This window comes from Calonectris borealis, chromosome 39 (genome assembly GCF_964195595.1).
Source record: "Calonectris borealis chromosome 39, bCalBor7.hap1.2, whole genome shotgun sequence".
Lineage (NCBI taxonomy): Eukaryota > Metazoa > Chordata > Aves > Procellariiformes > Procellariidae > Calonectris > Calonectris borealis.
Genome location: NC_134350.1, coordinates 99,192 through 109,016, shown reverse-complemented (window position 1 = coordinate 109,016; position 9,825 = coordinate 99,192). Strand labels below are relative to the sequence as shown.

The following is a 9,825-nucleotide window of genomic DNA, read 5'->3' as shown; positions in this document are numbered from 1 at the left end:
GAGGGGTTATGGGGGGAGGGGTTGGGGGAGGGGTTATGGGGGGCTATGGGGGGAGGGGTTGGGGGAGGGGTTATGGGGGAGGGGTTATCGAGGGAGGGGTTGGGACAGGGGCTATGGGGGGAGGGGCTATGGGGGAGGGGCTACGGGGCATGGGCTTGGAGGGGGGAGGGGTGGTTGGGGGAGGGGTCATGGGGGGTGGTTTTGGGCAGGGAGGGGTTATGGGGGAGGGGTGGGGGAGGGAATGGGGTGACCCCCCCCACCCCCAGCTGTACCCCAAAATGGGGGCTCCTTCTTTATGGGGGGGGCGGACCCCCAAAATGGGGAGGGGGAACCCTCAGGTGGGGGGGACCCCGAAATGGGTGGGGACCCCCAAATGTGGGTGGGGGGATCCTAAAATGAGGGGGGGGGGTCCTGAGGTGGGGGGGGCCCCCAAAATGGAGGGGACGTCCCTGAAGTGGGGGGGATACCCCCAAAATGGGGGGAGGGGGGACCCTGGGTTGGGGGGGGCCCCCAAAAGTGGGTGGGTGAATCCTAAAAATGGGTGGGGGCCCCCCTGAGGTGGGTGGGGAGCCCCAAAAATGGGTGGGGGCCCCCTGAGGCAGGTGCGGGATCCCAAAATGGGTGGGGGGGGAGACACCCTAAAATGGGGGGGGACCCCAAAAGTGGGTGCGGAGCCCCCAATACGGGTGGGGACCCCCAAAAGTGGGGGGGGGACCCCCAAAAGTGGGGGGGGCACCCCTTAAATGCCTGGGTGGGGCTGGGGCGGGGGGGTAGCCCTGACAAAGAGGGGCCCCCCACCCAGTTTTGGGGGGTGCGGGGGGTTTTGGGGTGCCCCCTGACCCCCCCCTTTCCCCTCCCCCCCCAGGGAACGTGGTGCATCTGGTAGCGGCTGGGGGGCAGCACCCGCTCCTGGGCCCCCCGCCCAGGTCACCCTGCTGGCACCCGTCGCCCCCCCCGCCCCCGCGGGGGGTCCCCCCGCCGGGACCCCCCCCCAACCCCCCACCATCGGCCTCCCCATCGCCGCCGCCCAAGGTAAGAGAGGGGTGGGGGTCTCTGGGTGCCCCCCCAAAACCGCCGGGACCCCCTTGGGTGCTCCTGAGCCCCCCCCCAGACACCCCCTGGGTGCCCCCTGGATCCATCTGGGTGCCCCCCCAAACTACTGGGACCCCACTGGGTGCCCCTGAGCCCCCCCAGACACCCCCTGGGTGCCCCCCCAAACTACTGGGACCCCCCTGGGTGCTGCTGAGCCCCCCCAGACACCCCCTGGGTGCCCCTGGGACCCCCCTGGATGCCCCTGAGCCCCCCCAGACACCCCTGGGTGCCCCTGGGACCCCCTGGGTGCCCCTGAGCCCCCCAGACACCCCCTGGGTGCCCCTGGGACCCCCCTGGGTGCCCCTGAGCCCTCTGGGTGCTCCCTGGATCCCTCTGGGTGCCCCCCCAAACTACTGGGACCCCCTGGGTGCTGCTGAGCCCCCCCAGACACCCCCTGGGTGCCCCTGGGACCCCCCTGGGTGCCCCTGAGCCCCCCCAGACACCCCCTGGGTGCCCCTGGGACCCCCCTGGGTGCCCCTGAGCCCCCCCAGACACCCCCTGGGTGCCCCCTGGATCCCTCTGGGTGCCCCCCCAAACTACTGGGACCCCCCTGGGTGCTGCTGAGCCCCCCCAGACACCCCCTGGGTGCCCCTGGGACCCCCCTGGTGCCCCTGTAGCCTCTCTGGGTGCCCCCAGGACCCCCTTGGCTGTCGAGCCCCCCCCCCCACCAGACCCCCCAGGATCCCTCTGGGTGCCCCTAAGCTCCCCCAGGACCCCTCTGGGTGCCCCCAGGACCCCCTTGGGTGCCCTTGAGGCCCCCCAGAACCCCCAAGACCCCCTTGGGTGCCCCCAAACCCCTCTCAGACTCCTTTGGGTGCCCCTAAGCCCCCCCAGGACCCCTCTGGGTGCCCCCAAGCCCCCCCCCCAGACTCCCCAGGACCCTTTTGGGTGCCCCTAGGACCCCCTTGGGTGCCCTTGAGGCCCCCCAGAACCCGCAAGACCCCCTTGGGTGCCCCCGAACCCCCCCTCAGACTCCTTTGGGTGCCCCTAAGCCCCCCCAGGACCCCTCTGGGTGCCTGCAAGCCCCCCCCCCAGACCCCCCAGGACGCCTTTGGGTGCCCCTGGGACCCCCCAGAACACCCTCAGGACCCCCTAGGGTGCCCTTGAGGCACCCCAGAACCCTCAGGACCCCCTTGGGTGCCCCCAAGCCCCCTCTCAGACCCCTTTGGGTGCCACTAAGACCCCCAGGACCCCTCTGGGTGCCCCAAAACCCCTTCCCCAGAACCCCCAGGACCCTTTTGGGTGCCCCTAGGACCCCCTTGGGTGCCCTTGAGGCCCCCCAGAATCCCCAAGACCCCCTTGGGTGCCCCTGAACCCCCCCTCAGACTCCTTTGGGTGCCCCTAAGCCCCCCCAGGACCCCACTGGGTGCCCCCAAGCCCCTCCCCAGAACCCCCAAGACCCCCTTGGGTGCCCCCAAACCCCCCCTCAGACCCCTTTGGGTGCCACTAAGACCCCCAGGACCCCTCTGGGTGCCCCCAAGCCCCCCCCCCCAGACCCCCCAGGACCCTTTTGGGTGCCCCTAGGACCCCCTTGGGTGCCCTTGAGGCCCCCCAGAACCCCAAGACCCCCTTGGGTGCCCCTAAACCCCCCCAGGACCCCTCTGGGTGCCTGCAAGCCCCCCCCCCAGACCCCCCAGGACGCCTTTGGGTGCCCCTGGGACCCCCCAGAACATCCTCAGGACCCCCTTGGGTGCCCTTGAGGCACCCCAGAACCCTCAGGACCCCCTTGGGTGCCCCCAAACCCCCCCTCAGACCCCTTTGGGTGCCACTAAGACCCCCAGGACCCCTCTGGGTGCCCCAAAACCCCTTCCCCAGAACCCCCAGGACCCCCTTGGGTGCCCCTAGGACCCCCTTGGGTGCCCTTGAGGCCCCCCAGAATCCCCAAGACCCCCTTGGGTGCCCCTAAACCCCCCCAGGACCCCTCTGGGTGCCTGCAAGCCCCCCCCCCAGACCCCCCAGGACGCCTTTGGGTGCCCCTGGGACCCCCTAGACCACCCTCAGGACCCCCTAGGGTGCCCCTGGGGTGCTGGGGTGGGGGGTGTCAGGGGCGGGGGGATCTTTTGGGTGGGTGGGTGGGGGGGGTCTGACGGGCGTCTGTCCCCCCCCCCCCCCACCCAGTGCCGACGCCCCTGGTGAACAGCGGGGGGGTGGTGAAGATCGTGGTGCGCCAGGCACCCCGCGACGGGCTGGCGGCACCCCCCGCCCCCCCACCCGCGCCCCCACCCGCACCCCGACCCCCCCCGGCTCCCCCGGGGCGACCCCTGCTACGGGTGCTGCCCGCGCCCCCCCCCGCCGGCGTCCCCCCCCCTGCCGCCGCCGCCGCCGCCGGCCCCGAGCTGATGGGTGAGTGTCTGACCCCCAGCACCCATGGGTGCCCCCTCCCCACCTTTGGGACTTCCCCTCCCTGTGCCTCTGGGGGGGGACCCACGTGGCTCTGGGTGCCCCCCCACACCCATGGGTGCCCCCTCCCCACCTTTGGGACCTCCCCTCCCTGTGCCTCTGGGGGGGACCCACATGACCCTGGGTGCCCCCCCACACCCATGGGTGGCCCCTGTCCCCCTGGGGGCCCCCCGATTCCCCCCCCCACACCCATGGGTGCCCCCCACCCCCTTGGGGGTCCTCCTATGTTGGAGGGGTGCCCCACACATCCTTGGGTGCCCCCCCACACCCATGGGTGCCCCCTCCCCACCTTTGGGACCTCCCCTCCCTGTGCCTCTGGGGGGGACCCACATGACCCTGGGTGCCCCCCCACACCCATGGGTGGCCCCTGTCCCCCTGGGGGCCCCCCGATTCCCCCCCCCACACCCATGGGTGCCCCCCACCCCCTTGGGGGTCCTCCTATGTTGGAGGGGTGCCCCACACATCCTTGGGTGCCCCCCCACACCCATGGGTGCCCCCCCAAGCCTGGATGACCCCACACACACCCATGGGTGCCCCCGCACTTCTGGGTGTCCCCCCCCACACCCATGGGTGCCCCCCCACTTCTGGGTGCCCCCCCCACTTCTGGGTGCCCCCCCACACCCATGGGTGCCCTCCCAACCCTGGGTGCCCCCCCCACACCCATGGGTGCCCCCCCACTTCTGGGTGCCCCCCCCACTTCTGGGTGCCCCCCCACACCCATGGGTGCCCTCCCAACCCTGGGTGCCCCCCCCACACCCATGGGTGCCCCCCCACTTCTGGGTGCCCCCCCCACTTCTGGGTGCCCCCCCCACACCCATGGGTGCCCCCCCACTTCTGGGTGCCCCCCCACACCCATGGGTGCCCCCCCAACCCTGGGGGCCCCCCCACACCCATGGGTGCCCCCCCAAACCTGGGTGCCCCCCCCACACCCATGGGTGCCCCCCCACTTCTGGGTGCCCCCCCACACCCATGGGTGCCCCCCCAACCCTGGGTGCCCCCCCCACACCTGGGTGCCCCCCCAACCCTGGGTGCCCCCCCCACACCCATGGGTGCTCCCTATCCCCCTGGGGGCCCCCCCCGATGCCCCTGGGTGCCCCCCCTCACCCCTCCCCTTCTCCCCTCCCCCGCAGCACCCGCAGCACCCGCCGCCCCCCCCGCCGCCGCCGCCGCCCCCCCGGGGACCCCCCCGGCCCCGCCCGCCGCCGCCGCCGCCGCCCCCCCCCGGGAGGAGCCCGAGGGACCCGGGGGGCCCAGCCCCCCCCCAGCACCCACCCCCCACCGGCCGCCCCCCCGCCGCCAGCCCCCACCCCCCCCGCGCTCCCCCTTCTACCTGGTAAGCGCCCCGGGATAAAGGGGGGGGCACCCATGGGTGGGGGGGGGCACCCAGGGGTGGGGGGCACCCGGGGGAGGGGCACCCAAGAGTTTCTGGGGGGGGGGAGGGATAAGGAATATTAGGGGGGGCACCCATGGGTGAGGGGCACTGGGGGGGGTTCCTGGGGGGGGTAAGGGGGGATTTGGGGGGGCACCCATGGGTGGGGGGCACTCAGAGGTAGGGGGGCACCCAAGAGTTTCTAGGGGGGAGGGAGGGATAAGGAGTATTGGGGGGGGCACCCATGGGTGAGGGGCACTGGGGGGGGGGTCCCTATGGGGGGGGTAAGGGGGGATTTGGGGGGGCACCCATGGGTGGGGGGCACTCAGAGGTAGGGGGGGCACCCAAGAGTTTGGGGGGGGGGGGAGTAAGGGGGATGGGGGGGCACCCATGGGTGGGGGCGCACTGGGGGGGGTTCCTGGAGGGGGTAAGGGGGGATTTGGGGGGGCACCCAGGGGTGGGGGGGTCCTGCCCCCCCCCCACCCATGTGCCCCTCCCCCCCAGGGCGTGCCGGAGGTGAAGCGGGGGAGGGGCTTCCCTTGGGGTGGGGAAGGTTTAGGGGTGCAGGGGCGGGTCTGGGGGTGCCGGGGGGGGTCTGGGGGTGCCGGGGGGGGGTCTGGGAGTGCCAGGGGGGTCCTGCCCCCCCCACCCATGTGCCCCTCCCCCCCAGGGGGTGCCGGGGGTGAAGCGGGGGAGGGGCTGCCCTTGCGCTGGGGAAGGTTTAGGGGTGCAGGGGTGGGTCTGGGGGTGCCGGGGGGTGCCGGGGGGTGCCGGGGGGGTCTGGGGGTGCCAGGGGGTGTCGGGGGGGTCCAGCCCCCCCCACCCATGTGCCCCTCCCCCCACAGGGGGTGCCAGAGGTGAAGCGGGGGAGGGGCTGCCCTTGCACTGGGGAAGGTTTAGGGGTGCAGGGGCGGGTCTGGGGGTGCCGGGGGGGGTCTGGGGGTGCCGGGGGGGGGTCTGGGGGTGTCGGGGGGGGGTCTGGGGGTGCCAGGGGGGTCCTGCCCCCCCCACCCATGTGCCCCTCCCCCACAAGGGGTGCCGGAGGTGAAGCGGGGGAGGGGCTGCCCTTGCACTGGGGAAGGTTTAGGGGTGCAGGGGCGGGTCTGGGGGTGCCAGGGGGTGCCGGGGGGTGCCGGGGGGGTCCTGCCCCCCCACCCATGTGCCCCTCCCCCCACAGGGGGTGCGGGAGGTGAAGCGGGGGAGGGGCTGCCCTTGGGGTGGGGAAGGTTTAGGGGTGCAGGGGCGGGTCTGGGGGTGCCGGGGGGGAGTCTGGGGGTGCCAGGGGGGTCCTGCCCCCCCCACCCATGTGCCCCTCCCCCCACAGGGGGTGCCGGAGGTGAAGCGGGGGAGGGGCTGCCCTTGCGCTGGGGAAGGTTTAGGGGTGCAGGGGCGGGTCTGGGGGTGCCGGGGGGGGTCTGGGGGTGCCAGGGGGGTCCTGCCCCCCCCACCCATGTGCCCCTCCCCCCACAGGGGGTGCCGGAGGTGAAGCGGGGGAGGGGCTGCCCTTGCACTGGGGAAGGTTTAGGGGGGTGGGGGCGGGTCTGGGGGTGCAGGGGCGGGTCTGGGGGTGCCGGGGGGGTCTGGGGGTGCCGGGGGGGTCCAGCCCCCCCACCCATGTGCCCCTCCCCCCACAGGGGGTGCGGGAGGTGAAGCGGGGGAGGGGCTGCCCTTGGGGTGGGGAAGGTTTAGGGGTGCAGGGGCGGGTCTGGGGGTGCCGGGGGGGGGTGACCCCACACCGCCTCCCCCTCCCCCGCAGGAGTCGCTGGAGGCGAAGCGGGGGCGGGGCCGGGCGGAGCGGCTGGAGCGGCTGCTGCGGCTGAACGAGCTGCGCTGCGGGCTGGCCCCCGTCTACGGCAGCGAGGTGCTGGGGCTCTGCACCCTGCCCCCCCCCACCCACCCCCCGGGGGGGGCCCTGGCCCGCGCCGTCCTCGCCCCCCCCCAGCGCCTGCGCCAGCTCCAGCCCCTCCTCGACAGGTACGGGGCTGGGGGGGGGAGGGGGGGGGGCACCCCAGGGATTTGAAGGGGGACGTAGAGGGGTTTGGGGGGGACCCAGAGGGTTTGGGGGGGACCCAGGCGTTTGGGGGGACCCCAGGAACTTGGGGGGACCCAGAGGGTTTGGGGGGACCCAGAGGGTTTGGGGGGACCCAGGCGTTTGGGGGGACCCCAGGAACTTGGGGGGACCCAGAGGGTTTGGGGGGACCCAGAGGGTTTGGGGGGACCCAGGCGTTTGGGGGGACCCCAGGAACTTGGGGAGACCCAGAGGGTTTGGGGGGACCCAGGCGTTTGGGGGGGCCCCAGGAACTTGGGGGGACCCAGAGGGTTTGGGGGGACCCAGGCACTTGGGGGGGACCCCAGGAATTTAGGGGGTCCCAGTAGGAATTTAGGGGGACCCCGAGGGTTTTGGGGGACCCAGGCGTTTGGGGGGACCCAGAGGGTTTGGGGGGACCCAGGCACTTGGGGGGGACCCCAGGAATTTAGGGGGTCCCAGTAGGAATTTAGGGGGACCCAGAGGGTTTGGGGGGGACCCAGAGGGCTTGGGGGGGGCCCAGGAACTTGGGGGGACCCAAAGGGTTTGAGGGGACCCCGAGGGTTTGGGGGGACCCAGGCGTTTGGGGGGACCCAGGCACTTGGGGGGGACCCCAGGAACTTGGGGGGACCCAGAGGGTTTGGGGGGACCCAGGCGTTTGGGGGGACCCCAGGAACTTGGGGGGACCCAGAGGGTTTGGGGGGACCCAGGCACTTGGGGGGGACCCCAGGAATTTAGGGGGTCCCAGTAGGAATTTAGGGGGACCCAGAGGGTTTGGGGGGGACCCAGAGGGCTTGGGGGGGGCCCAGGAACTTGGGGGGACCCAAAGGGTTTGAGGGGACCCCGAGGGTTTGGGGGGACCCAGGCGTTTGGGGGGACCCAGGCACTTGGGGGGGACCCCAGGAACTTAGGGGGACCTGGAGGGTTTGGGGGGGACCCAGAGGGTTTGGGGGGGACCCAGGCACTTGGGGGGGACCCCAGGAACTTGGGGGGACCCAGAGGGTTTGGGGGGACCCAGGCGTTTGGGGGGGCCCCAGGAACTTGGGGGGACCCAGAGGGTTTGGGGGGACCCAGGCACTTGGGGGGGACCCCAGGAATTTAGGGGGTCCCAGTAGGAATTTAGGGGGACCCCGAGGGTTTTGGGGGACCCAGGCGTTTGGGGGGACCCCAGGAACTTGGGGGGACCCAGAGGGTTTGGGGGGACCCAGGCACTTGGGGGGGACCCCAGGAATTTAGGGGGTCCCAGTAGGAATTTAGGGGGACCCAGAGGGTTTGGGGGGGACCCAGAGGGCTTGGGAGGACCCCAGGAACTTGCGGGGACCCAGAGGGTTTGGGGGGACCCAGGCGTTTGGGGGGACACAGGGGTTTGGGGGGGACCCTAGGAATTTAGGGGGTCCCAGTAGGAATTTAGGGGGACCCAGAGGGCTTGGGGGGGGCCCAGGAACTTGGGGGGACCGAAAGGGTTTGAGGGGACCCCGAGGGTTTGGGGGGACCCAGGTGTTTGGGGGGACCCCAGGAACTTGGGGGGACCCGGAGGGTTTGGGGGGGGCCCAGGCGTTTGGGGGGGACCCCAGGAACTTGGGGGGACCCAGAGGGTTTGGGGGGACCCAGGCTTCTGGGTGAGGGCATGGCAGGAATTTAGGGGGACCCCGAGGGTTTGGGGGGACCCAGGCGTTTGGGGGGACCCCAGGAACTTGGGGGGACCCAGAGGGTTTGGGGGGACCCAGGCGTTTGGGGGAACCCAGGTGTTTGGGGGGGAGCCCAGGAATTTAGGGGTACCCAGAGGGTTTGGGGGGACCCCGAGGGTTTGGGGGGACCCAGGCGTTTGGGGGGGGACCCCAGGAACTTGGGGGGACCCAGAGGGTTTGGGGGGACCCAGGCATCTGGGTGGGGGGGGTGGCAGGAATTTAGGGGGACCCAGAGGGTTTGGGGGGGACCCAGAGGGCTTGGGGGGGGGCCAGGAACTTGGGGGGACCCAAAGGCTTTGAGGGGACCCCGAGTGTTTGGGGAGACCCAGGCGTTTGGGGGGGACCCCAGGAACTTGGGGGGACCCAAAGGCTTTGGGGGGACCCAGGTGTTTGGGGGGACCCAGGCACTTGGAGGGGACCCCAGGAACTTGGGGGGACCCAGAGGGTTTGGGGGGACCCAAAGGGTTTGGGGGGACCCAGGCTTTTGGGGGGGACCCCAGGAATTTAGGGGGACCCAGAGAGTTTGGGGGGACCCAAAGGGTTTGGGGGCACCCAGGCTTTTCGGGGGGCCCAGGGACTTGGGGGGGACCCCAGGAATTTAGGGGGATCCAGAGAGTTTGGGGGGGACCCAAAGGGTTTGGGGGGACCCAGGGATTTGGGGCAGGTCCAGGAGCTTAGGGGGGGGTCCAGGGGTTTGGGGGGGTCCAGGAGTTTGGGGGGGTCCAGGAGTTTGGGGGGGGGGGTCCGGGGGGGGGGTCCAGGAGTTTGGGAGCACCCAGGCAGTTGGGGGGGGGGGGGGTGCAGGGGGTTTTGGGGGACGCAGGCATCTGGGGGGGACCCAAGGGTTTGGGGGGGGGTCCAGGAGCTTGGGGGGGGGGGTCCAGGAATTTGGGGGGGGGTCCAGGAGCTTGGAGGGGGTCCAGGGGTTTGGGGGGGGTCCAGGAGTTTGGGAGCACCCAGGCAGTTGGGGGGGGGTGCAGGGGGTTTTGGGGGACCCAGGCATCTGGGGGTTACCTGAGGGTTTGGGGGGGGACCCAGGGGTTTGGGGGGGGTCCAGGAGCTTGGGGGGGGGTCCAGGAGTTTTGGGGGGGGTTCCAAGAGCTTGGGGGGGGGTCCAGGGGTTTGGGGGGGGTCCAGGAGTTTGGGGGGAGCTTGGGGGGGTCCAGGAGTTTGGGGGGGGGTCCAGGGATTTGGGGGGGGGTCCAGGAGCTTGGAGGGGGGGGGTCCAGGAGTTTGGGGGGGTCCAGGAG

At 72.3% G+C, this 9,825-nt stretch overlaps 1 protein-coding gene across 1 annotated transcript in view; it reads left to right on the top strand.

Annotated features, from left to right (window-relative positions):
* Nucleotides 1-9,825, top strand: part of SRCAP (Snf2 related CREBBP activator protein) — a 71,792-nt gene that overhangs the window by 46,259 nt on the left and 15,708 nt on the right. Inside the window, exons 20-23 of the mRNA XM_075135391.1 lie at nucleotides 852-1,032; nucleotides 3,211-3,435; nucleotides 4,623-4,825; nucleotides 6,618-6,835. Coding sequence (XP_074991492.1) covers nucleotides 852-1,032; nucleotides 3,211-3,435; nucleotides 4,623-4,825; nucleotides 6,618-6,835 — 827 coding nt within the window. The remainder of the gene's footprint in view (nucleotides 1-851; nucleotides 1,033-3,210; nucleotides 3,436-4,622; nucleotides 4,826-6,617; nucleotides 6,836-9,825) is intronic.